This window comes from Pongo abelii, chromosome 8, assembly GCF_028885655.2.
Source record: "Pongo abelii isolate AG06213 chromosome 8, NHGRI_mPonAbe1-v2.0_pri, whole genome shotgun sequence".
Taxonomy (NCBI): domain Eukaryota; kingdom Metazoa; phylum Chordata; class Mammalia; order Primates; family Hominidae; genus Pongo; species Pongo abelii.
Genome location: NC_071993.2, coordinates 104,820,243 through 104,847,507, shown reverse-complemented (window position 1 = coordinate 104,847,507; position 27,265 = coordinate 104,820,243). Strand labels below are relative to the sequence as shown.

At 48.5% G+C, this 27,265-nt stretch overlaps 3 protein-coding genes across 6 annotated transcripts in view; 1 reads left to right on the top strand and 2 right to left on the bottom strand.

Moving 5' to 3' along the window:
• CRTAC1 (cartilage acidic protein 1) overlaps nucleotides 1-17,200 on the top strand; it is a 168,214-nt gene extending 151,014 nt beyond the window's left edge. For 2 of the 4 annotated variants that reach the window (XM_054522752.2, XM_054522751.2), the window contains 2 exons: nucleotides 4,200-4,348; nucleotides 12,702-17,200. In XM_054522752.2, the coding sequence (XP_054378727.1) occupies nucleotides 4,200-4,348; nucleotides 12,702-12,843 (291 nt within the window). In that variant the 3' untranslated portion in view covers nucleotides 12,844-17,200. The remainder of the gene's footprint in view (nucleotides 1-4,199; nucleotides 4,349-12,701) is intronic. The other 2 variants (XM_024254100.3, XM_054522754.2) reach the window with 1 other exon arrangement.
• Nucleotides 6,767-12,709, bottom strand: LOC129048335 (uncharacterized). The gene has a single exon (XM_054522756.2). The coding sequence runs from the start codon at nucleotides 9,207-9,209 to the stop codon at nucleotides 8,436-8,438; it is 774 nt and encodes a 257-aa protein (XP_054378731.1). The 5' UTR covers nucleotides 9,210-12,709; the 3' UTR covers nucleotides 6,767-8,435.
• Nucleotides 13,874-14,686, bottom strand: GOLGA7B (golgin A7 family member B). The gene is made up of 2 exons (XM_054522757.2): nucleotides 14,330-14,686; nucleotides 13,874-14,244 (listed from the first exon to the last, which is right to left on the bottom strand). Exons 1-2 carry the CDS (start codon nucleotides 14,684-14,686, stop codon nucleotides 14,104-14,106), a joined length of 498 nt encoding a protein of 165 aa, XP_054378732.1. The 3' UTR covers nucleotides 13,874-14,103.
• Nucleotides 17,201-27,265: the final 10,065 nt, after the last annotated feature.

Here is a 27,265-nt window from a genome sequence, read left to right as displayed (position 1 = left end):
AAATCATTCCACTTCTAGAAAGCCCATTCCTGTGTATTGACATAGAATTAAAGATCTGAAAGGGCTCCAGAGATGAGGCTCAGAGAGCTGAAGTGTTCAAGGTCACTGTGCCCAAGGTCATGGAGCCCACTTCTCCCCAGGCCAGGGCTGGAGCCCTTTCCCACCACACCATCTTGTCAAAGGGGTAACAGGCAGCTCTGTCACTGTTCAGACTATTCCCTAGTCCTTCTGGAAGCTGCTGCCTTTTAAAAAATGAACAAAGTGGATCTAAGATAGTGAGATAAGTAAAACCCAAAACCCACGGAGGAATGGTTCCAAATGCGGTGGTAAATGACAAGATAACCGTGCCCATTGACTGTCCATACACAACAGCACAAGAAATAAGGGACAAGACAACTACAGAGACAGCCTGCCAAGGACATCAGGAGGTTCAGGGTGACAGCAGACTTCAGATGATGCCTTGTAAGTGATAATCATGAATGCCTTCACAATGAGTTTTATATAACAGGGTATATCTGTGTCATGTGACCCTGTTGGGTGAGTGGGGTCCAGTGATTTGCAAAGAGGAGTTGTAAGTTCCCACAGCTGATAAGAGAACCACTGCAGCACTCAGACTCCAGGATAAGGCTTCCATTTGATTCATTCATGAGTTCAACAAATACTGACTGAGCACCTACAATGTGCCAAATATTTGGTTAGGCTCTAGGCATACAATGGTAAGTGAAGGTAACAATGGTAAGTAAAAGTAATATTTGTTGATCCCCTACTACCACGTGCAGGTACTGAGCTAGGCTCTAGGCATACAATGGTAAGTGAAAGTAATATTTATTGATCCCCTACTATGTGCCCGGTACTGAGCTAGGTTCTAGGCATACAATGGTAAGTGAAAGCAATATTTGTTGAGCCCCTACTATGTGCCTGGTACTGAGCTAGGCTCTAGGCATACAATGGTAAGTGAAAGTAATATTTGTTGAGCACCTATTATGTGCCAGGTACTGAGCTAGGCTCTAGGCATACAATGGTAAGTGAAAGTAATATTTGTTGAGCACCTATTATGTGCCAGGTACTGAGCTAGGCTCTAGGTATATAATGGTAAGTGAAGGTAACGTGGTTGCCACCCCTACGCTGCCTTCCCTCCAGCCAGATAGAGGAGCCAAGTGCATGGGATGGGAGTGGGACACCAAGGGGCTTTCTAAAAAGTTCAGCTGAATTCTCAGGTTGCTATACCAGAAAGCAAGCTCTCTGCATTCATTCATTTACATATTCATTCAGCAAGCATTTATTGAGAATATCCTGTATGACAAGCACTAGGTTCCTCCCATGAGGAATGTGATAGGGACCCTCTAACGAGGTGGACAAGTCCCCTGCCCCCAAGATGCTTGTGTTACAAGAGATACAAGGCTGAAAGATACAGAGGACGGGTGGATAGTGAACTCACTCAACATTACCTACCACCCCACCAAAAAAAAAAAACAGAGCCTCCTCATTGAGCTAGCAGTACAGGCTTTTTGAGCAGGTGCCTCAAATTCAATGCATCTACTGGTCTGTGCTATACCAGCCACAGATTTGTGGGTGCAAAGCCACCCCCAAGCTACCCAGGCTCAGCATTCCCATTCCCCTCTTTCTTCTAATCCCTTTCTCTGAGACCTATGGGAGCCCAAACCGTTCCGTCCCCTCCTGCGCACAGATAAGTCTGTCTTTTCTCTGTCCCTTAGCCCCACCCAGGCTCCTGACATCTTTGTTGGCTTATGCTACACTTTAATTTGTAATAAAAATAGCAAATGCCTTTAGGGGCAGTCAAGTAATGAAATGGACCCAGAAGGGATTATGCAAATGGAGGAGCTGGTGCCCCACCTGCCTGCACCAGGCAGCCACAACTCACTCCAGCAGGAAGGTGGGCCAGTGCTGCCACAACTCCCCATTTTTCAAGAAAAAAGAAATAATAAGAATAATACCATTTTTATTCTGCTCAAGAATACTCCCTCTTCACAGGCATGTACCCCTTAAAATGACAATAATAGCTTACATTTAGTGGGCTTGGCGTGTCTGGGTTGAATCTAAACTCTTCACAACAATCAACTCGTTTAATCCTCATAATAATCTCAAGAGGAAGGTACTGTAATTATCCCAGGTTTACAGATAAGCTAAATGGTTTGTGCAGGGTCATACAGCCTGGACAGATGAAGGCAGGACTGGATCCCAGGAGTCTGGCTGTCCGCTGGCACTCTCAACTACCACTCCCTTCTTCATCTGGGATGGTGAATTGGTTTAAGCAAAAGCCACAGTCGCTCATGCTGCCCAGGATCAAGAGCAGGATTTGGAGGGGAAAAACGGAGCCCCAGTGATCTGAAATAGTCCTCCCCACGGTCACGTTCAAGTCTGCAAGAAGAGGTGGCAGTGCTTGCTCATGTTGAGAGTCCCCTCCCCAGGCGGACTCAGCCAACATTCACTGAGGCAGAATGGTAAAACATCCACCAGGCCTCTTCAAGCATCTACACGGTTGCCAACCCTACTCTGGGAAGGTGCCATTCTGAGGGCCAGGAGTTTGATTATGTGTCACTCTGGCTGCTATGGCCCCCTCCCAGGGTCTGGGCATCACACCCAGACCAGTGCCACTGGACCTCGGCCCAAGCAGGAACTCCGCTCCAGACTCCAAGGGCCCCGTGGAGACAGGAGGATGAGCGCTTCATTTCTGCAGGGAGCCAGCCAAGTTCTTCCAACAGATTCCAGGCTGAACCTCCACCCAGACTTCCAGCCCAGAAGGCAAATCAAGCCCCTCCCTGCCTCCCTGTGCCCAGAGCCAGCCTTCTCTGAGGCCAGAACCCCAGCCACAGGGGCCAGGAACCTGCCAGGAGTTGCTGTTGTGTCTCTGTAGCAACAGGCACATCCTGGAAGGAAGGCAAGAGAACATGGGCTGGTTAACACCACAGATGACGCCAGCCTCTCCCACGGTGGCTTGTCCTCTAAGGAACTACTGTTGACAGTGAAGTGGTCAAAAAACAGGCCACCAGAGGGAAAATGAGACGCAAAAGAGAAGAAAAACAGCCTCCAGGAAAGCAGCTAACATTTATGCAATGCCTGCCATATGCCAAGAACTTTACATCCATGTCTCCATGAATCCTCACACCCGTCCCAGAATATAAATGTTATTAGTCTATTTTATTACCAGAGAAACTGAGGCTCAGAAACAGTAAATTACGCAAAGTCACATAGCTAGCTAAAGTGGCAAGAGCTGTAATTCAACCTCATGACTAGCTCCAAAGCCTGGGTTCTTAAGCCTTATGCTGTGCAATCTCTACGTAACTGACACTGGGGAAGTTATTTAACCAGTCGTTCATGTGATGTACAGTGACTGAACGCCTACTGTGTGCTGGGTGTTGTTCTAGTGGCTTGGGATATACATCTGTGAACAACATTCGCAAAGATCCCCGCCCTAGCAAGACGTGGCAGGCACTAAACAATACCCAGAATAAGGAAAGTCTGTAGCATGTTGGAGCATGATACGTGCTATGGAGGGCTGGAGACGAGTAACATCAAGGCCATCTGGGAGGGCCAGGATAGAGGCGGAATGCCATTTTAAATAGCGGCGGGGGCAGGGAGGCTCCTTGAGAAAGAGGCATTGAACAAAGACTTAAAGTAGGTAAGGTGTCTTTGAACCTCAGTTTTCCCATCTGCAAGATGGGGATAATACCTCACAGAGTTATTATGTTAGACTTGACATGGTGTCTGGCACATAGAAAGCCCCCAACAAATTAGAGATACTATTATTAAGTAGCCATGTTCAGGATGGAGCCCCAGGCCCATTCAGTGCCAAAGCTCCTGTGCTTCCCAGTGCACCCTGCTGCCACCCAGGACACCTGTGGTGGGAGAGATGGGGAGGATGGGGCCATCTCTGGGGAACTGACAGATTCACCAGTAAAAGATGGCAAATGGCCATAAGGGGCAGAGCCAACCTTTCTGGAGCCTGGGCTGTGCTGTGTTCAGCTGAATTCTCACGCGGTGCCATTCCCAGAGAGAATAGTCATAAAACAAGGTGAATTGAGCTAGGCGGGCATGGCATGGACTGGGCCATACAGAGCAGAGGTCACCAGGAGCTAGTGAGCTGGCCTGGGAATTTGGCCCTCAACAATCACAGAATCCTAGAGCTTTAAATCCAGTAACACCTGAGAAGTCATCTAGTCCTGTTCCCTCCTTTTCAGACATGGAAACCAAGGCCCAAAAAGGAGCTGCAACTTTCCCAAGGCATCTGCGCCCCCGTCTGGTCCTTTTCGCTGCCTGGTCTGCCGGCTGCTCCTCAAAAGAGCTCAGCTCCAGGCTGCTCCCAGCACCCTTCTCCAGAAAGCTCCAGGTATTCCAGAAGCCCAAGTGTATGAATAAGATCAGGAATAAGACAGGCAGGGCTTATCCTTCCCGCTTTGCTGACATGGAAACTGAGTCAGGATACGTGCCCATCAAGTAACAGAAGAACCACACTTGGACCTTAGAACTCAGCTGGGATTAAATACAGATCGGAATGGAGGTCCTGAGTGCAGAGAGGAGCCTGCTCAGCTGAGAGGAGGGAGGCAGGGTCAGGAGAAGGGTGCGGCAGATGGAGAATCTGTATCACCCATTCCCAGAACGTCCCGCCCAGAACCTCATGCCCTCTGCCTGCCTGCCAGCAGCAAAGCAGTCTGGGGCCAGAATAATTCCCCTAAAGGTAGCTGGTTCTCCTTCTTCATGGCCAGCCCCAGAGCAGCCGGGAAGGATCTCATCCCCTAGAGTCATTTAATGCACCCTCCCCACAAACCTAAGGACTAACTTCCCTCCCTCCACCCCAGACCTGGCTGTAGAGCTCCTGGAATAGGAGAAAAGCACATCCTTGTTCCCCAACTGCTTATGGAGACCATGGCAGAAGGACAAGTTTAGGCTAAAGGAAGGAAAGTGAGCCAAACATACACCCTCTCTGCAGTTCAGATCCCTAGACTCAAGGTTTAGAGCCCTTGAAGGCTGACACAGAGGAGAGAGAGGGAGAAGGAAGCCTGGGGCTGCCCTCGGGGCACCCAGTCATTGGAAAGTCTCAGTGCCTCCTCCCACTGCAGAAGGTGTCTCACATGTGCCAAAATGCCATGTTCGTTCTTAGAGCTGTGCACAAATCCCATGGCCCTCCCCTCTCCCTTCCTTTCACCTGTCCTTAAAATTTTCCCTTCACACTGAAACTCTGGGATCAAATAGACTTGAAATCCAGACCCTCCACCCAGGCATTCGGAAGTGGCCTTAAGAAGTTATTTCATCTCTGAGCCTCAGTTTCTTCATCCACAAAATGGAAGCAGTGATAAAATCCTCGTAGAGTTGTTGTGAGGCCTCATCGAGCCTATAAGGTACTTGGCTGCAGTGCCTGACTGATGAAATGCAGATGTTGTCATAAAATCTGTACCAGGACCTTTAACCTCCTGGTTTCACTTCCAGCAATGCCTGACTTTACAACAATCCATAAGCCATTAACTGGGGCAATATTAGACCTATAAGGATTCTTCCCAACAAGACACATCCATCACTCAGAGTTACAAATGCGGAGTTCATCTGGGGACTGGGATAACACAGCATCTTCCCTTTGAAGAGCTCCAGCCCTATATTTAGATCTGCACTGGGGAGCCCAGGGGCGATCGGTACCCATCCATTCACCTGCCTCTCCAGGGTCTGCGAGCATCCATCTCAAGCAAGGCAGGCCTCTCGCTCATCTCTGATCTATCAGTCATCTCTCTACACCCATCTTCTCTGTATCCATCCACTTATCCAGCCAGCCAGCCATCCAGCCAGTGATTCACTCACAGTAATTCACTCTCTAGGGCATGAGGCCCAGATCTCTCAGGCAAAGAATTCAGCACCAGAAGGATTTTCCCCACCTCAAAATGGTGTTTGGGGAGTGTCAGACAGGGCCAACTGGGGTGGGACGCACGCTTCCTCCCGTCCTCTCCCAGAATAGGTAGAGGTCATGAGCACAGCCACAATGTCACAGCCAGGGCAACATCACTGAGAGCTGCTGCCCAGCTCAGGGGGTAGCCTGGGGTCACTGCATCCACCCTTTAACTGAGTTATAAGGTGACCACTTGCAGGTGAATTGTATCCTTCAGTGACCACTGCCTGTCTGCATGGTTCTGAGCTGCTTTTCAGTGGCGCATTGCCCTAGGGGTCTGCAGATGACACATCTGTATAGGCTTGCCTTTTCCTGCCAGCCTGAGATGGGCAGCATCTTCCATTCATCTGGCCAGGGCCAGGCCCTGGGACAAGCACTCAGGACAGGGTGAGGTGGAGTGGGGGTGGGGAGTGAGTAAGACAGGCTCCCTGCCCTTGAGAAGTGTACTGATTAATTGTGGGCAGCAGGGAAAAGGACCCTCGCCATCTCTGAGGTCTTGTAAGCTGTGTGTAAGCTTGTGTGTAACATTGCCCCCTTTTTGGGGCCTCACTCAGCACTGTTCTCGGGTGATAGCTGGTTCCCAATCACTTTTCCATTACAGAAATCGATAACTTGAATTACTCCAAAATAACTAGTACCTTCATGCCCCTGCAAAGCTAATTTTTCTGGGGATGCATTTGCCCACGAGTTTCTCTCTGGTCTGGAATCTGTCTTCTATCTTTATGAGTCAATCCAGGTAGAACAGTCTCTCTTCTGCCACGTCTCACTCTTGTGACAGAGTGAGAGTGGGATTTGCAGTCAGAGACATGTTCAAGTCTTTGCTCTGACACTTACTAGCCCTTGTCAAGCTACCTAACCACCTAGAATGTCAGTTCCCTCATCTGTGAAATAAGATTTCAACACCCCAGTGTTCAAGAATTAAATGGAACAATAATGTACATGAATGTTCCTGGCATTTATTAGGGAATCAGTGAACCCTTGGATAAATACCTGTTTATTCTATGCCAGAATCTGAAGCCTGCTATAAATCTGTATCATGAGGCCATCGTATAATAAGGTCCTAGTATCACTTCTGCAATAACAATAATATCTTACATTGGAGAAACAGATGATTATTTATAAATATACACATTCTCATAATGACAAAGCTGAGACTCAGGAAAGTTAAGTGAATTGCTGGGGGTGGGAAGGGGGGCAGCTGGCACAGCCCTCTGACTCTCTTCACACTTTCACACTTCCTCCATTGTCCCTGATTCAAAACCCAACACAGCTCCAGGATCCTGCACGCAAAGTTCTGCTGTCCAGCAGATGCTCAAATGACAGGCCCTTTGAACATCCTCTGGGAGGAAGAGTTGTGAGCTTGGTGCAGGCTGTCCTCGGCACTGCCAGGAGAATAAATCCTCCTAGAAGTCTCCCGAGAAGGGTCACGCGGAAACCTCCGAAGGCTGGGCTCTGAAAAGAAGGAAAGAAACCGACATTACCAAGCATCTCTTTCATGCCAAGCACATTCATGGCCAGTTTCTCACTGACTTCTCAAAACCAATTCTTCTTAACCTTTTTAGGGGGTTGCATACCCCTTTGAGAATCTGCTGAAAGCTGTAGATGCTCTCCTCAGATAACAGCACATAACATGCACATGAATGCAGTCGGGTCGAGGTTAAGAACTCCTGGTGTGAACCTGGGCTGTTTTCAGATTTTCTTAGGCATCAGGGACCTTCCCTTTTAGAGGCCCCACCCACAGCAGAGCAGACATTACATTTTCTCTCTCTCTCTCTCTCTCTCTCACACACACACACACACACACACACACACGTAACATAGAGTTGCAGTTGTCTGTTTGGCATATGTGTTACATTTCCAGATATTTAACAAAACATTAATTTCAAGTCTGTCCTTTCTTTTCCTATTTTGTAGCCAACAGGCTTTTTTGGTGAATTTTATTGAAATATATCACCAGTACAGACAAATACATAGCTCCTAAGTATATAGCTCAGTGAATTCTCATGAAGTGAGCACCTCTGTGTAACTGGCACTCTGGTCAAGAAACAGAACATCCTGAGCTCCCAGAAGCCCCCCAGGTCCCCATCCATTCGCTACCCTCGACCCAGGGTAATCTTGATCCTGACTCCCAATCAAAGGCTAGTTTGGCCTGTCTTTCAGTTTCGTATAAGGGGAATCACATGGTGCATACTCATTTTTGTGTCTGGCTGCTTCTGTGGAACCATAAACTTCTTATTCAGGTCTCAGGCATTTTCAGAGGTGAATTAAAGGCTTATAGGCTATAGGTACTGTCAAAATCAGGGATTCTCAGCCTTACCTTCACATTAGAATCACCAGGGAAACTCTTTAAAATCCTGATGCCCAAGCTGTCCCCCAAAACAATTAAATCAGAATCTCTGAGGATAGGTTCAGGCACTGGTGATTTTTCATGCTCCCAGGTGACATCCATTGCCACCAAGGTTGAACACCTCGGGTCTAAACAACTCTGTGAGATATTAGTCTCGCTATTTTACAACTGGGGAAGCTGAGGCTCCAAGAGTCTTCATATGTTAATGTCATGAAGCCAGAGCTCAAATTCAGATCTGATGTGGAGTGGTGTTTGCCTTGCCTTATCCCTGGGTGAATAGTAAAGCCCAAACCAGGTGGTAATGATGCCTCCTGCCTGGGCCCCTCTCACTGTGAGTCCTTCTAGAGGTGTGGAGAGGGATGTGGAGTTTCCCAGGCTCGACAGCCCAGGGGCTGGCCCTAGGGAGAAAGTCACTGGACTCCACCTTTGCCCCACACCTCTGGAAGCCATAGAAAAGTCCCTGCGGGTGGCAGTGGCTGCCAGCTGGGGAGCCATGGGGGACGTGTCACAACATCCATAGTTCTTTCTGCCTCCACCTTTGATTCCCCGAGTGCAGTGCATAATCCTGCCACTCAGTGGCACCTCGAGCTTCTGTAAACCCTGTGGTTTCACACACACTCCGCCTGTGGCCAAAGGAAGGAAGCCAGACAGCAGGGTGCTGGCGCAGGGAGAGAAGCATGTGCAGCAGGAGCTTCCTGAGGCATGCCTGACTGGCTGGGGCCTCACTTGGGACCTGGGGGACAGTCTGGCTGAGGCTGGAGCTGCTCCTGGGTCTTGACGGGGCCTGTCCCTGGCTGGCAAGGTGGTTGCAGGGACATGGCTACAGCCAGACCCCGGAGAGACAGGCCACTGCCTGTAAGTAAGCCGGCAGAGAGAAACCACACCTCCCCAGGCCCACAGTGAGTCAGGTCCCCCACTACCCTTCACCGGGCTGCCTCTGGGTCCCGCATGCCTGTGAGCACAGCCCATGCACACTCCCGTGATGCCCTGGAAGTGGAGGTGCCAGCCAGGCCTCAAAACCCAGGCATAGCTCCAAGTCCTTCCCTGGGAATCTGCCTGATCCTAATCCCAGGACGGCTGAGGCCCTCAAGGGGCTAAGCGGCCTCTGAGGCTGGATCTGTCTTCTTCCTTGCAGTTTGGAGTCAGATTGCTTAGATTCAAAGCCAAGATCTGCAACTTCCCAGTTACTTAACTTCCATGAGCCTCAGTTTCCCCATATGTAAAATGGGAAATAAGAATCCATGCCATGGAGGGTTGCTGTGAGAATCGAATGACTATGTATAGAGTCTTAGCCTAGTGCCTGGCACATAGGAAGTGCTAAGTAAACGTCAGCTACTATTACTATTATGATTACCGTTTGAAAATGGAAGGGTTGAATGCCTCTCAGTCAGATAAGCACCCGGATTTGGTTTTACCCATTTAGTAAATCCTCACCCCCTCCCCAGGACCTCTTCTCTAGAAGAGCTGAGTTTGGGTTCAAATCTGGCCTCGGGGTAGAACAAACTTCCTATCCCAAAACAGAATGAACCTGCCCTCATATTAGAAAACACCCTCACTTGTGGCAACCCACACACGGCCCAGGTTCCAGCAGAGGGAGTGAGTCTAGGCTGCACACAGCTCAGGCAAGCACCAAGCTGCCCTTAGCGGCAGTGAGAACAAACATGAGAACCACCCAGAGGGGACTGCCCAGCCCCCACCCAAGAGGCTGGAGCCGTTGTCCCCACAGTCTGATGAGCCCCTCTCTGGGAACAGGACTGAGTGTGTGACCCCAGTCTCCCTGCAGCCTCAGGCAGCTTCCCATCTGGGTGCCATCCCTGTGGTAACAGAGTGGGCACTGAGTCAGGAGACCTGGGTTCCAAGCTTGGGCCCTGTTATCATCAACCAACTGTGTGGCCTGGGGCAAGTCACCCACCCTCTCTGGACCTCTGTGACAGGATTCAAGTGATCTTTAAATCCCCTCCCAGCTGTAACATATGGTTTTAGCAAAGTATCTGGCACACAGTAGGTGCTCAGTAAATTATAAAATTCAAGACACAACTCTGCTAGGTTCCAACATCCAGCTACTTTCTCCATACTTGATCTTGGCCAAAAGGCCGAGAAGTGATCATCCAGCTACTTTCTCATCTTCAGTACTGAGTGACCTGTGTGATCCAACTCCCAACAGGACCCAACCCAGGGGAAGAGCTCAAGAAATGAGGATTTATTGATATCATTAATTGATTACTTTTGGCCTGGCTTTCAGTCCAACCTGTTCCCCCATCCAAGGCTACAAGTGCCCCAAAGATTCCAGATTAGAGATGCTGAGGTGTCTGCCTCCCCAGTAGACTACAAGCTCCAAGAAGACAGAGTTCATCCTGCTCCCCATATCAGGTCCAGTTCAGGCAGCCGAGTATCCCCTCATGTGGTCCTGGGGCATAGAACTGACCCTCCATCGTCATGGGGCAGTGAAAGCATCACAGAGCTTCATGCTGGGCAAGTTCTTTTATTGGAAAAAGAAAAAATAAAAGGCCATAGCACTGCCTATGCCCAGCCCTCCCATGGGAGATGCACAGGTCAGACACAATGCCCAGCCCCACAGGGGCCCAGGGAGGGCATAGGCCGTGGCCAGGGGCTGCGGTGGAGCCCACTGAACTGCAGCTCTCCAGGGGGATCCTTGGACCAGGACTCACTTGGGCCGAGGACTTCCTGAGGCTGCAAGGACTAAGCTGACTCTCTCTGCTCTCTGGGTAGGCCCTTGTTTCCCACATGCTGCTCCCATGTCTGGTAGAAAAGCAGGCCTCTCTTTGATTCCAGAGGGCTACCTCCAGTGGCTGGTCTTGCACATCCACTTCTAACACCTCCCGCCAACTGAGATAGGCAGCCCCCTTCATTTCATCTTTGGGACACCAGCCCCAGGGGCTGCTCCCATCCCGCCTGTCCCTCCAGGCCTCAGAAGCCGGGCATCATTGGCTGGACATCTCCTTTCCTTGCAAGGAGGGAGTTTGCCTTTCCCCTGCAGGCTGCTGGCACCTTTGAAGGTCCATGGAAACCTCACCTACAAAGCCTTAAAGAGCCCCAGCTCCTGGGCAGGCTGAACACACAGTGTCTGTAGCCCCGTTGTCTTGTCATGGGGAGCTGAGAGGGGGCACCAAAGGCCACCAAAGTTTGGCTCTTCTTTCCTAGAACCCCGGTTTCTCTTCCACTAGAACATATGCAGTAGAGTAGGTTCCCTGGTAGCCCTAGGGGAGGGGCAAGGGGCTTTTGGACATTTACTTACAGGGATCCAGGCTGGACCCACACAGGGAAGAAGTCACAGACCCTCAGGTAGCGAAGACAGCAGGATGCAGAGAAGCAGTCGTTGGCCTAGCAGCCAAGGGGAACACACAAACACACTCACACACACATGCACTCACCTGCATACACACACACTCATACAATGAACACTCATACACACATGCTTGCACTCACACTCACATAAATGCACATTTGTGCACACGTGTGCACACATGTACTCATACACACACAGGTGTGCTTACAAATGCATCCACATTCATACACTTGTGCACTGGTGCACACACATGTGCTCACACACAGGCATGCTAACACACGCAGACTCACACATTTATGCACACTGCACTTACACACATGTGCACTCACACATACATTCACATGTGCATACACGCAGGTTCTAATCTCAGGAAACTGGCTCTAGTTCAGGAGATTCAGGCCCCGCATGGCTACGTCTCTTCACAGAGTTTCTCCAGATCCCCATATTACCTCCCAGAGCCCCAGGCTGTGTGCCCCCCAACCAGCACCTGGCAGCCTGCAAAGTCTCAAAGTTGGATGCTTCTGGCAAGGCCGAGCTGGCCTCTAGCTCTGGCTACAGGACACGAAAGCCATAGGTCTAGAAGAGGTCAGGAGTGGGCTGAACAGCTCCCAACCACGGCACCCGTCTCCCCACACCTTGAATTTGGTGGAGGCAGGATCATAGACAGGCCGGGGCCCTGCAGGGGCATGAGAAGGAACAGATACTGGGAGACAGCCACGGGACGCAGGGCCCAAGGGAGAGAGTCCTGGTGGATATGGGTTTGGGATGAGGGGTCATGCAGTGTAGGAGTCCTCTATGTGGCAGGCCTGGGCCCCCCTCACAGGGTTGGGAGAGGGGCTGTGGAAGAGAGGGGCCGCCTAGGTCTAGGTTGTATTCTCCCCACCCCGGCCTTCCTAGGAAGATCTGTCTCTGTGTGGCCCAGACCAGGCCCATTGGGAAGGAAAAACCCCCAGGTCAGGAAACGGACTGATCCAGCCGGGGGTGAGGGACAGGGGGCATAGGTTGATGGCCCACAGGAAATATGAGGCCCGTCACCCTCCCTCCCACCCCGGGCAGCAGGGTGAGCCCAAAGAATGACTCAGAAGCGGGTGCTCTGGTAGCGCAGCCGCCGCAGGTCTGCGAGGCCCTCACTCCGGCCATACACCTCCCTACAGGGACTCTCGGCCAGTCACCGGGCCCCCGCCCCACCACCCCCACCGCTGCTGCTGCCACTGCCGCTGCTGCTGCCACTGCTGGAGCTGCCACTGCTGCACCGGTCCTCGTAGATGGAGATCTCAATCTGGAGTCGGCGGTTAAGGAGAGCTGCGAGCCCAGCTGCTGAGCAGGGGTCGGACATGAACCAGTGGATGGATTCCAGCAGGGGAGTGGGAAAGTGGGCTTGTGCTGCTGCCTAGACAGTAGGGATGTAGAGGCCTGGGAGCTAGACCCTCCCCAAGCCCAACCATGAACATTACTTAGCTAACAATTAGGTAGACTCGTAAGGCCGGGCCCTGTGCTGGGCACATAGCTGTGATCACAGCAGACAGGGTCGCTGCCCTGATGGCGCTTACATTCCAGTGGGTCTAATGACCATATCTTAGGACACAGATGTGCCCAGGGAGGTGGTGTTACTGCACAGGAAGTATGAGGACTTTAGTGTCCTGAGTTCAAATCCTGACTCAGGCACTCACAAAGCTATGTGACCTTACAGCAGTCACTTAACTTGTTAGCCATCCATTATCGCATCTGCAAAATGGGGATTAAGAATAGAATCTTGGGGTTAGTGTGGAGATTAGATTAAATGTATGTAAGACGCTTAGCACAAAACCTGGCACATAGTAAAGGCTCAATGAAAACAAGTGCCTCTCACTGGGCTTTGTCAACACGTGATTCCGGGTGTTTGTGGTTTTTTGACTCTGTTTCCCCTCAGTTTTCCAGTCAACCTTATTTTTTAGCAATTCTACTCGTGTTGCTGCTGCCTGGGGGGAAGGATTTGTGCACACCCAGATCACACTATTCCAAGTGGAGGTGGAGTCAGCAGAACCACGCCCCACCCCCTGTCCAGCCTCTCACCAGGACTGAGACCTTGGGGGAGTCACATCATCCTAGACCTCATGTCTCTCATCTGCGAAAGAAGGACAATGGGACCTGCCACGGGAGATTCCATGAGGACTACATGAGACTGTGGACCTGTCAATGAATGTGGTGATTTGCATATTCCTGGAGGGGTCTTTGTAGTTAAGGGTGAGCCTGGGCGCAATTCCTGGCTCCCACATTCACCAGCTGCACGACTCTGAGCAGGTTGCTGGGAATAATCAGAGCAACCCACCTGGTAAGATTGTTATGAGAAGTACATGAATTCATATTTTCAAAGCACTTCACATGATAGCTGGCATATTCTAAGCACTGATTACATGCAGCCCAACAAGTGCAAATCCTGAAATTCACAAAGCCTCCAATAACTTAGCGTGGTGGAGGAGGGCTGAGGACCACTGATGTGGGGAATCCTGGGAAAACCTGAGTGGAGGCCCCTAAAGTGGCCTCGTTTCCTGGCAGCCTCACCAGGATCTCTACTGGTTAGCAGTCCTGTGCCCTCACACATGCCCAGAAGGATACAACCCTCATCCCACGCTCCACGGGGTCTGTGAGTAGGAGGCCTCGAGGTGCAAAGATCTTCTCATTCTGCTCCTGGATGTAGCGGGAAATCTTCTTAAGAACCTGCAAAAAGAGGAGCCAGACAAGGATGAGCGTGCCGCAGGGCAGCCCTGAGGGAAGGGATGCACGGTGGGGCGGGAGGGGCCACCTTCTCGTAGTGGGTCTCCATGCAGAGGAAGATGAAGTAGGCCGTGGCGCAGGCCAGGCAGCCCTCAAGATAGGAGCTGCCCCCAATCTTCTCAGCCTCTGCATAAAAGCCGTTGAGGGTCTTCACAGTCTCTTCAAAGAGCTGCCGCTCGATCTGGAGAAGGGACAGAGCCAGGCTGTGGTTAGCCTCCCTGGAGTGTGCACAGTCATAGGTAGGGCTGGGAGTGACAATGGTGGGGCCATGTAGATGGGGAAGATGACATTGGCACACAGGCAAGACCAAAGAGGCTGCAGGCAGAGCAGAAAGAGCACTGGCCTGGGAGTCAGGAGACTGGGGGGCCAATCCAGACTTGGCCATCAACTAACTGGCTGCGTGACCTTGAACTAGCAGCTTAACCATCTAGACTTCAGTTTCCTCATCTATAAAATGGGAATAAGAATGGCTGCTTGTCCTCCCTTGGAAACAGGAAACTCCCATGATATCCTAGATGTTTTCTGCAGAAGATCAGAACAAGTATTCTGGTGACTTTGACACGTCCCATCTTGTTGGTTGTGAGAGAGCTCAGAACTAGATTCATAGGGGCTCTCCATGTTTGGATGGGACTGCATGAGACTGCTTCAGTGAGACCTCAGGGGCATCTCTCCAGGAAGGGCCATTTCCTTCTAGCTCAGAGGTCACCCACAACACCACCGCCCTGTGTGTCTGGACACCTGAGAAGCTGTCCTGCCCGTATCCATAATAGGAATAGCTGATATGTATTAAGCACCTTCTATGTGCCAGGAAATGCACTCTTTCATTTAACCCTCATAATAATTCTATCAGAAAAGTACTACTGCCATCCCCATTTTACAGATGAGGACTGCTCTGTGGTCCTAAGACCACGCGGACCACGAACTGCTCTGTGGTTCCAGCTGCCACCGTCTCTGGCCCCTTCACTGGCCTCCCTGCCCCTGCTCCTGCCCTAACTTCCTGTTAAAGTCAGATTATGTCACAGCCGTGATCAAGAGCTCCCACAGTCTTCCCATCTCTCTGCAAGTTAAATCCAAGAAGTCCTTACAATGCCTGCTAGGCCCTCCACGGCCCAACCCTGCCACCCCTGGCCCGTCTCCTCCTCTCCTCCTCACTCAGTACCCCTGCTTCTTGAAATTTCCTCAGGCCCTTTGTGTCTGTCTCCTTAGCTGCCACACTGCCCTGCAGGCTGCCATGACACCCTTAACACCCTTGGATCTCACCTTATTCAACAGCCTCCCCCTGTGCCCAGGATCATTCACCTCTCCCCAGCACACCGAACCCCCCTGACATCCTCCCCTTATTCTTCTAGTATTTGTTACCTCCTGAGCGAGGTATATTTACAGTTGACCCTGGAACAACATGGGTCTGAACTGTGTGAGTCCATGTATATGTGAATTTTCTTCTGCCTCTGCCACCCCTGAGACAGCAAGATCAACGTGTCCTGTTCATCCTCTTCCTCCGCCTACCCAAAATGAAGATGATGAGGATGAAGACCTTTATGATGATCCACTTCCACTCAATGAGTAGTAAATATATTTTCTTCTCCTTACGATTTTCTTAACATTTTCTTTTCTCTAGCTTACTTTATTATAAGAATACAGTATATAATATACATAACATGCAAACTGTGTGTTAATAAACTGTTTGTATTATCAGAAGGCTCCCAGTCAACAGTAGGCTACTAGTAGTTAAGTTTTTAGAAAGTCAAAGGTTATATCCAGATTTTTGACTGTGCAGGGGATGGGCACCCCAACCCTGTGTTGTGCAAGGGTCAACTGTATTTGCTTGCTTTTTTATTTTCTACACCATCTAATAGAAAATAAATGCCATGATTTTACTCCTATATCTCTAGAGACTAATACATACTCAATAAATACTTAGTGACTGCTAAGTGAACTTGTCCAAGGTTACAGCTCTGACCCCAGTCTGTGCTCTTCACTGTGTAACACCAGACAGCCGGGAAGGTTACATTCCAAACTCAGCAGGTGTCAAAGTGTCAAAATAGTAGCCCTATTTTTCACATTCTTCACAGTACCTTCTTCCCCATTCATGCAGCAGGACCAGAACTGCTCATCACACAGTTTAGGGACCTCCCTGCCTCTCTAGGACAAAACCTCTGTCCAAGAATAGTTAGAAGCTTAGGAGTTCCCACTACACAGACCTGGGGAGAACTCAGAGAAAATCCTATGAAAATCCTGCCCATCTAGTCCATGCCACAAGCCCTGCTGCTCCACCCTGGGGGTCACCCCACCCTAAAGGACAAGCATGCTAAGATGAGAAAGAGACCCACATTCTCTCCGAAAGCTGGCTCAGGGTCATATCAGTACAGACCATCCCTGCCCCCACTTCCCAAACCCATTCAGATCTGCCTGGGCTGCTGAATGAAAGCTCAGGATCTGCCTTCTGGCTTCCCCAGTCCCAGGCCCACTCTAGGGCAGCCTAGGATGAAAACTGAGGACACCCCTGGACCAGAAGCAAAACTCAGCAGCTGATGCCTCACAGCAGCCTGAGGTCCATGAGTCACCCAACTAGCTGAGTCTAGAGGCAGAGGCTGTAGGCAGAGCCCTTGGCTGACTGCCTTTTATGCCACCCAGCAGACTGTGGGATGGTGCATCCGGCTCTCCCCTTTGCCTGAGGCAAGGAGAAGGGAAAAGCAGCCTGCAGCTCTTCCTTTAAGTCTCTAAGCTTTCCCTGCAAGACTGTGATCATGAAGGCATCTAGTTTGATCTGTACCCACAAAAGATGCAATTGTGTCAGCAAGAAAATAAGAGTCCTGTGAAAAAGTAGAGAGGCAGGGCATTTAAGCCTGTCTGGTACTTACTAACTCCCGTAAGTCACTTCTTTCTGGCCCTCAGTTTCCTCTGCTAAATGAGAGGGATGGACTAGTGTGGAGCTTCTCAAAATTTCATGCATATCTGAATAACCCAAGGAATAGATTAAACCCTAGATTCAGATTCAGCAGATCCAGGGAGGGACCCGAGATTCTGCATTTCTATCAAGCTCCCAAGTAATGTTGATGTTGTTGATCCACAGGTCACAGTTTTAGTAACAAGGACTTAATGGTTCTCAGCTCCAGCTGCACACTGAAATTATCTGAGCAGCCTTTAAACTCTATGATGCCCAAGTCTCCCCCACCAGGAGATTCTGAGTCAGTGGTCTGGGAAGGGGGAGGATAGGTCAGAGCAGCAAAGATCACCACTGCCCTGCCCTACCCAAGCTGATGGCCTGCAAGGTTCCTTTTTCAAAGTTCCCAGGTGCCTCTAAGGTGTAGCCAAGGATGAGAAGCAGCACTGTTTCTGAAGAAGACCAGCTGAACAAGACTAGCAACTCCAAGTGTAATCTATGAACTACTTGATTCTGATTCACCTGGGAATTCCTCATTAAAAATTAAGGCTTAAGACTTACTTAGTATTTGGGCTGGGCATGGTGGCTCACATCTGTAATCCCAGCACTTTGGGAGGCCGAGGAGGGCGGATCACTTGAGCCCAGGAGTTTGAGACCAGCCTGGGCAACATGGCAAAACCCCATCTCTACTAAAATTATAATAAATTAGCCAGGAATAGTGGCATGAACCTGTAACCCCAGCTACCTGGGAGGCCGAGGCAGGAAGATCACCTTAGCTGGGAGACAGAGGCTTCAGGGAGCTGTGATCACACTACTGCACTCCATCCTGGATTTCCATCAAGGGGAAAAAAAAAAAGACCTAGTATTTGATAGCACAACAGGGTGACTATAGTCAATAATAATTTAATTGTACATTTTAAAATAACTAAAAGAGTATAACTGGCTTGTTTGTAACACGTAAGATAAATGTCTGAAGTAATGGATGCCCCATTTACCCTGATGTGATTATTACACATGGCATGCCTGTATCAAAATATGTCATGTACCCCTGCTAGGTACCCACAAAATTATAAATAAATAAATAAATAAATACTAAAGTTTAAACAATCATGATTAAAATTCATTTTAAAATTAAGATTTAAAACTATGCTGATTCCAGAGCCCCACCCCTAGAGAGTCTAATGTAGTTGGTTTGGGCTGCAGTCTGAGCATCAGGATTTTTTAAGCTCCCCAGGAACCTCTACTGTACAGCCAAGGTTGAGAACAGCTGCTAATAAATGGAGACTCCTGAGCCACAGTCCAACAACTGAATCAGCACTGCTGGACAACACCTGTATCATCCAGTAGGACTCAGGAATTTCCATTTGTTTAATAAGCTCTCTATATCATTTTTAGGCAACTGAAACTTGAGAGCTGCCAGACCAGAAAATCCCTGAGATCCCTTCAGCTCTAACTTTCTATGAGGAGACAGTAAGACAATATTAAGAATCATCCTTTTAATTTTTTAAAATTCATCCTTTTGAAGTGGCCGAACAGGTTTTGTGTCCTATGATATTATGTGTCATAGGATCCTGGATAAAATACATTCCAATAAGAACCTCAGTTCCATCACAGCCCTGGGTTCCAAGTGCAGAAAAAGACATCCTTACCCGGCTGTCCAGCTCTGGGGGGAATTTGGTCTGGAACTGACAGATGGTCCCATCGCTGTAGTCTCTCTGGATAAAGACCTTGGTGGCCAGTGAGGCACTTCGCCGGAGCTCCTGCAGATTGTGGACCTGAGGAGACGTGTGGGCGGCATGTGCTGAGAGTGACCATCCATCTCGGCGTATTCCAAATGCAGGAGTTTCCCAGAATGCGGGTCTTCCAGCACTAACACCAGGAAAGTTCCCAGCATGCAGAGACAAGCTGGGCACACTACAGGTGCTCCAGGAGGCCAAGGGAGGCAGGGCTGTGGGGTCTACCCAAGAAGCTGACCTGAGCTATCCCAGAAAGATCTTTTAAAAGCCTAAAGCAAGCCTGGGCGCAGTGGCTCATGCCTGTAATCCCAGCACTTTGGGAGGCTGAGGTGGGAGGATTGCTGGAGTCCAGGAGTTAAAGGCTGCAGTAAGCTGTGATTGCACCACTGCACTCCAGCCTGGGTGACAGAGCAAGACCCTGACTCTAAAAAATTTTTTAAGAAGCCTAAAGCAGGGCCAAAGTTGAGTCTCTCTCTCTCTCTCTCTCTCTCTCTCTCTCTCTCTCTGTCTCTCATGCACACACACACACACACACAGAAGAACCTTTCATACTTTCATTCATTCACCAAGTACCAAGCATTCACTTGTGCGACCCTGTGCCTGGGGAACCCAGCACTGAACAAGACCAGTGCTCCAGTCCTGCCAAGTGGAGCTCACAACAGAGTTGCAGGCAGGGAGCATGTGGGACAGAGGAATACCTGATGTACTCCTGAACTCAGAGACTGGGGTCCAGGCCAAGTTTTATGGCCCCGGCCAGAGAGCACCCCAGATGCTTTTCACATCCAGCACTTCTCACCACAGGAAACAAAGGGCCCATGAATGTCCAAACTTCCCCAGAGAACAGTGTAGATGAAATGGACAGAGGCCAGAAATGGAAGAAATAGCCTTCCCTGGCAGGAAGGAGAGGGGAGATATCTGTCCCTTGTGCACATCTGTGGACTTCACATTGACACAGACTCTAGTGTTTGAGGGGAATGGGCTCAATTCCACAGAACAAGCCCACTTTTTCCATCTCTCCAGCCTCAGTCACCCACATTCAAGACAAGCATCCCACTGGTTGAAATATGCCCAACACTGAGACCACGTGGAGACCAAGCCCCAAAGGCAGAGTGAACAACAGCCAGTTCATCCCATGTAATTAAGCTGGATCCATTCAGTCACTCAGCTCTCATTTATTGAGTCTCTCCTAGCGCCAAGCTCTGGGGGTGCTGAGCAAAAGAGTCTGTGAGCTCCAGGGAGGAAGACAAGTAAATATATAATGAATTAGACAGTGACAAATGCCACAGAGAAGTAACATCTTACCCAGAAATGCTCACTCAGAAAAGGCCTCCTGAAGCCTGTGTTGAGTCATAAAGGAAGGCCAGGGGTTACCAGTAGTAGGGGACAGGCAGGGAGTGTGGAGAGGGAGGAAAAGGCAACCCAGGCAAAAAGAGAAGCTTGCGCAAAGTGACAAAGATAGAGCACATGGTCTACTAGAGGCAGATTTCAGCAAGACTGGAGGTGTTTTGCAGATTAGATAAGAAACAGTGGGAGATGAGACTGTAGAGGAGGCAAGGGTCAGATCACAAGGAGCAGGAAAGATTCCTGCTGAAGGGGAGGATTTAAGAGGAAATATACTTAAACTTGCTTAAACACTGGGGAGAGACTGTGTTAAAGATCAGTTGGTTATAGGTATATTGCTTTATTTCTGGGTTCTGTGTTCTGTTCCATTGGTCTATGTGTCTATTTTTGTACCAGTAACCCATACAAAACCTGCTGTTTTGGTTATTGTAGCCTCGTAGTATAATTTAACATCAGGCAATGTAATGCCTCTGGATTTGTTCTTTGCATAGGATTGCTTTGGCTATTCAGGTTCTCTTTTGGTTCCATATAAACTTTAGCATTGTTTTTTCTTTTTTTTAGCATTGTTTTTTCTAATTCTGTGAAAAGTGATGTTGCTAATTTGATAGGGATTGTGTTAAATCTGTAGATTGCTTCGGGCCTCATGGTCATTTTAATGATGTTGATTCTTCCAATCCTTTAGCATGGGATGTCTTTCCATTTGTTTGTGTTATCTACAATTTCTTTCATCAGTGTTTTGTAGTTCTCCTCACAGAGATCTTTCATTTCCTTGGCTAAATGTGTGTGTGTGTACGTGTGTGTGTGTGTGTGTGTGTGTGTGTGTGTGTGTGTCTGGCTATTGTAAATGGGATGGGGAAAGGACTCCCTATTCAATGAATGGTGCTGGGAAAACTGGCTGACCATGTGCAGAAGAATAAACTGGACCCCTGTTTCTCACCATATACAAAAATTAATTCAACATGGATTAAAGACTGAAATTTAAGACCTGAAACTGTAAAAATTCTAGACAAAAACCTAGGAAAAACTCTTCTGGATATTGGCCTAGGCAAATAATTTATGATGAAGTCCCCAAAAGCAAATGGAACAAAAACAAAAATAGACAAATGGGACTTAATTAAACTAAAAAGTTTCTTCACAGCAAAAGAAATAATCAACAAAGTACACAGACAACCTACAGAAAGGGAGAAAATATTTGCAAATTATGCCTTTGACAGAAGACTAATATCCAAAATCTATGAGGAACTCAAACAACTCAACAAGAAAAAAAAACAAACAACCCCATTAAAAACTGGGCAAAGGACATGAACAGACATTTCTGAAAAGAAGAAATACATGCTGCCAATAAACACATGAAAAATGATCAACATCAATAAGCATCAGAGAAATGCAAATTAAAACCACAGTGAGATATCATGCTACACCAATCAGAATGGCTATTATTAAAAAAACAACAGATGCTGGCATAGATGCAGAGAACAGGGAACACTTATACTCTGTGGGTGGAAATGTAAATTAGTTCAACCTCTATGGAAAACAGTATGAAGATTTCTTAAATAACTAAAAAGAGAACTACCATTCAACCCAGCAATCCCACTACAGGGCATCCTCTCAAAGGAAAATAAATCATTATGTTAAAAAGACACCTGTACTCATATGTTCATCACAGCACTCTTCACAATAGCAAAGTCATAGAACCAACTTCAGAGTGTCGACCATCAACACTTGACTGGATAAAGAAAATGTGGTATATATACACCATGGAATACTACACAGCCATACAAAATAATAAAGTCATATCTTTTGCAGCAACATGAGTGGAGCTGGAGGCCATTATCCTTAGTGAACTAACTTAGAAACAGAAAATCAAATACCACAAAACACACTTTCTCACTTATAAGTCTAAGCTAAACAATGGGTACACATGGATATGAAGATGAAAATAATAGACACTGGGGATTCCAAAAGAGGAGAGGGGGTGAGGGTTAAAAAATTACCCATCAGGTACAATGTTCACTACTTGGGTGATGGGTACACTAGAAGCCCAATCACCACCAATATGCAATATACCCATGTAACAAACATGCGCATGTACTCCCTGAATCTAAAATAAAATAAAATTTAAAAACAAACAAAAATCTTGGGAAATAATAAATAACTAGGAAAGGTTATCAACAAAGTAGAAGGAGCAGATAATTGGTAGATCAAGGTCCTGAAAAGGTGGGAATCCAAAAACACTATATGTGACTTTCCTAAATCCAGGTGGACCTTGCTGTATGTACAATATGTGATCTCAAAGTATTGTGACTGGATTAAATAATGTATAAGCCCTCCTCTAGGCTTATATGAATTGATTCCTCTAATCAAGGTTTTCATTGAGGAAATCCCCTTGATATCTACTAGGAACCTACGATAACTCAGAGAAATAAGGAATGCTTTGGTAATATAAATAAGTTAATTGTTAACGTGTCTGCTCTGGTTAAGGTTTTATAATGTTGTATTTTGAAGAGTAAAGAACAAGTCTATGGCCTTCCTCTGCCCCTCTAAAACCAACTTACAAAAGTCAGTCAATCCTGAGGACGGACTCCCCTACCCCTAGAAGGCTCATTCTAGCAGTTTTGTGGGAAGTGGACAAGACTGGGGTGAGGGGCCAGTTGGAGGGATGATTCTCTTTCTAATAGTCCATGGAAAAAACTAAAGAGGTGGTGAGAAAAGCAGTGGTGAGAATGGAAATAAAGGGAAGAAACCATTCTGATATGGACTCAGCTTCCTCTCCTCTGACCCATACAAAACCTGCTGTTTTGGTTACTATAGCCTTTTAGTATAATTTGATGTCAGGCAATGTGATGCCTCTGGATTTGTTCTTTTCATAGGATTGCTTTGGCTATTCAGGTTCCCTTTTTGTTCCATGTGAACTTTAGCATTGTTTTTTCTTTTTTTAGCATTGTTTTTTCCAATACTGTGAAAAATGATGTTGCTAATTTTATAGGGATTGTGTTAAATCTGTGCCTGAATGCACACATGTGTACACACATATTTGTGTGCTGTCCTGAAGGCGTGTGTCTCTAGCAACTGGCTAGCTACTGACCCAAGCCATTTCTTCTTCCTCCTAGGCATACAGCTGTATTAATTCCCAGCCTCCCTTGCAGTTAGGTGTGTCCCTATGACTGAGTAGAATGTGAGAGGAAGTGACGAATGCCATGTGTAGGCTTGACTCATAAAGATGTACCATTCCTCCCTGCTCTTTCCCCTTTCATGGAGGCTGGTGGAGCCCTGTGTTGAAGATAGCAACACCACAAGTTGGGAAGAGCCTCGGTCCCTGAATCACTGAATCACTGCCTGGAATCACTGCCTGGAATCCCTGTTGATCGGGAACACTTACCTGGAACTTCACTGAGCAGGATACAAACTTCTATTGTATTAAGCTATTAATACATTAAGATTTGGGGGTGCTACCTTACATAATAAATTCCCATTTCCTCTTGGCTTTGATCCACAGGTTCTCAAGTAGCCAGAGTGGGATAGGTCAACACCCTTTTCGGCACCAACAATATCCTGAGCCTTAGACTACTATCCAGGCTCTGGGTGACCAGAGATCTGCTTCTCTCCCTGGAGAGTGTTTGTGGAGGAGCAACTCTTGAGGAGTTGCTAAAGGATGATATCAGACACATTTTATATGGCAGAGCCTTAGTCTCCCAGACCTACATAGAGTACATATATTACAGACTCATCGGAAGTTGGTAAAGAGCAGGATTTAGGGCAAGGGAGGGCCTCCTGGTTTTCTCCATTCATGGTGGCTTGAGTGTGAAGTGCCAGGAAGCCCTGGTGGAAAGATGGCCCACTGACCTGGGAGCAGCAGACCTGACCCTGGGCCACGTGGCCCTGGGAAAGTCTTCCCTTCTCTGGACCTCCATTTCTTCAACTGGAAATGAAGAAACTGGAACTACATCATTGCTCAAGCCCCTTTCAGCTCTGACATTCTAGAGGTTTTATCAGGGATTATGAATGCAAATGTTTACAGGGGCTGAGCAATAAGTGGGCCAGGTGGGGCCTGGGGCTAATTAGAAAACTGGTGCCCCATCTCAAGGAGGCAGATGACTATTGCCATGTGGGAATATATACCCAGGTTGCCAGCACTTCTGGTGTCTCAAAAGAAGCCAGAAATCTAGATCTTTTTAACATCAAATATCCTGATTTTTGAATATTTCCAATACATTTTTAAAATGTATAAGCACTCAACAGACTAAGTAAGGCACACCCATGGACCAGACTCATTTCTACAGCTGCTAGTTTAAGACCTCTAAATGAAGAATCCCATGGCTGGGGCCCCTTGGGCAAGAGCTAAGCCAGGCTCCAGGCCACTGGCCAGCTACTAAGCTTTCAGCAAGCTGGTGGGGTTTTCAGCAGAGATCCACGATGCTCTGAAATCCTACCAGAGGATACCAAAATATGTGCACACCTCTCTCTGAAGCTGCAGTTTCTGTGTTTCCCCTGGGCATCTCCCAGGGGGTTCTTAACTGACCCAGAGACCTGAGCCTCTCTCCACTTCTCACCTTCCTCAACCCTGCCCCTCTCTCCCATTGCCACCCCTGGCTCACTGGCAGCAGAGTGAAGACAGGGCCAAGAAGCATTTCATAAGGAAGAAAATCAGTGGTGAGACCCATGGGACCAATTTTCAAACCGCAGTGTGAGAAGGAGGGGGAGGCTGCCTGGAGAGTGGGTACCACAGGTCACATATTTGGCTCCTGTTCACCTGACAGTCAACTAGCTGGGGTGCAGAGGAACGAGCTCTAGAGTGCAAATGAGCCCCTGGTCCAGTCTGCCCAAGTCCAACAGGAGTGCCCCCCTGGCCCCATCTTCATCCTCATTAAAAACCATCTCATTCCATAGGATGCATGTGAGGTATCGAGAATCAGGAGGTTTCGCTGATGCCAGCACTCTGCTTCCTGGCTGGGGTGTGAAGGAGGAGTGAGGAACATGAATCACAGACAGCCAGGTCAGGCCTAAGGATAAAACACCAGCCACAAGGCCGCCTTTCTTCTCAGATTGTACCAGTGCTCAAGCCTGACCCAATGTCTACTGGTCATTAATTCCATGCCTCAAAGATCAAACCTCCAAACACCCTGCTTGAATAACGCTACTTGGATGCATTTAAAAATCTCTTAGAGGCCAAACCCCACCACTTGGAGAAGCCCCTCCCAGCCAGGCACTTCTCAGTTGTCCTTGGCCATCTGGACTATTTCCCAGGGCAGACCCTGCTCCCAGTGACACACATTCGTAGAGGTTTGCTGCTCAGAAAATGGGCTCATTGCAGCTTTCCAAATGAGGTCACTGTATCGCTCAGGAGGCTCCATCCCTCATCTGAGTTCCTTACAGACACCTCTCCCCTAATGCTAACTCCTAAACAGAAATTAGGGAACAGAAAAGACCCAGTTTCCACCCGTGAATTTCTTCCCTGTCCCTCACCCCTCCCTCTCTGTCCCTCTCCCCACCCCCTTCCTCTCCCTCTCTCCTTCTCTCAATACAGCTTCTCCTAGAGCTGAGGAGTTCCTATTGAGAATCCTAAGAGAATAATCATGGGAACTTAAAGCGATGTTTTCCCTCTCCCAACAAGTTTATCCTGGTAATCTCAACTCAATTCTAATAGTAAAAACAGCCTCAGGAGAATGACTCACCCCACAGCCCAGAATATGTGCATGTCCTGTGCCCTGGCAGAGCTAAGGCTTCCTGCCTCATTTCTGCCATCAGAGTCCACTCAAGGCCAAATTGTGAAGTGAGGAATGTTTGTCCTCAGCTCCCCATCACTCCGGGACTTTCCTCTGTCCCTCTGCCCTCAAACCAACCCAGCCAGGCCAAGCAGGGGGCCTGAGTCTCCACACTCCAGCCCCTCATGACTTCCTTTGCATCCCTCTCTCCACCAAAGCTTCACATCAAGACCTGGAGGGCCCTCCTCTCTATCAGGTGACACAATAGGCTAATTGGATGCAGGGAAAAAAAGCGCTGGCCAAAGAGGCAGAAGACTCAAGTTCTTATCCCATCCCTGCCACGTTTTAGCCATATTTTCCTGAATAAGTCTCAGCACTTCAGTTCCATCATCTGTAAAATGGGATAATGATGCCTTCTTTGGCTCCTTCACAGGGACCAGGCAAGTTTCTGAACCTTAGTTGTCTCATCTGTTAATTGGGCATAATAACACCATCCTTACCCACTTCATAGGGCTGCTCTGAGGCTTGAAAGAGATCACTCATGCCATAGTGCTTTGTACACAGGAAAGCGCAATATTCTCAGAGGCGTTATGAGCAGAGCCCCTCCCAGGGAAGAGTCATGCATGTCTCACAGCAGCCTCCTGGAAACGCTGTCTTGACCTAGAGATAGGAGCCTGCTGGTTGGAATCTGTGGGCCACGGCAGACATGCTGGGACAGATGGGCCTGTCAGATCACATCGCAGAGGCAGCTGCCTTCTCTGCCCACGCTGCTGGCCCAGCCATGCCCATGTAGCTGAAGTTCCCCTTTTCTGTCCAACACAGCAGCCTCTGCTGCAGTCTGGCAGCCCTATCTGGAAGGTAACCAACTCCTTGGTTTCTCCCTTTGTTCTTCCTTCTGTCCTCCATGTCTTTGGTGCTTTGTGAGTACTCTGTGTTCCTCTACTCTAGAAACCAAGCTCCCAGGGTCTGCCCAGGGCTTGCCCTCACACCGAGTCCTGAGGGGCAAGCTCTCCGCCTAGCTAACCTTGTGCCTTGTCAGAACGCCAAGCAATGCCAAGCAACAGCACCTTGTTCTGTGGTGGAAACTTGAGTGGAATAACAGCAGCCACACTTGGTATTAATGTCACACTGCTCACCAGGATGCCCAGAAGCACTGCATTGAATAATTCACAGGCCTCTGCGCTCCCCCAGGGTATGCCAGCTGGATTGGAAATGGGGAGACACCACAAAGGAAGTCAACATCAGAACTGGGGAGACCCTGATGTCCTGAGTTTTGCTCCAAAAATTCAAAGGCAAAAACT

What these genes read in the sequence shown, in the direction of transcription:
- LOC129048335 (XM_054522756.2), bottom strand. Translation starts at nt 9,209, where the DNA reads ATGGGCTGTGCTCACAGGCATGCGGGACCCAGAGGCAGCCCGGTGAAG.
- GOLGA7B (XM_054522757.2), bottom strand. Translation starts at nt 14,686, where the DNA reads ATGGCCAAGTCTGGATTGGCCCCCCAGTCTCCTGACTCCCAGGCCAGT. An exon ending in TGGAGACCCACTACGAGAAG is followed by an intron (nt 14,245 to 14,329) that starts GTGGCCCCTCCC and finishes CTCTTTTTGCAG; the next exon opens with GTTCTTAAGAAGATTTCCCG.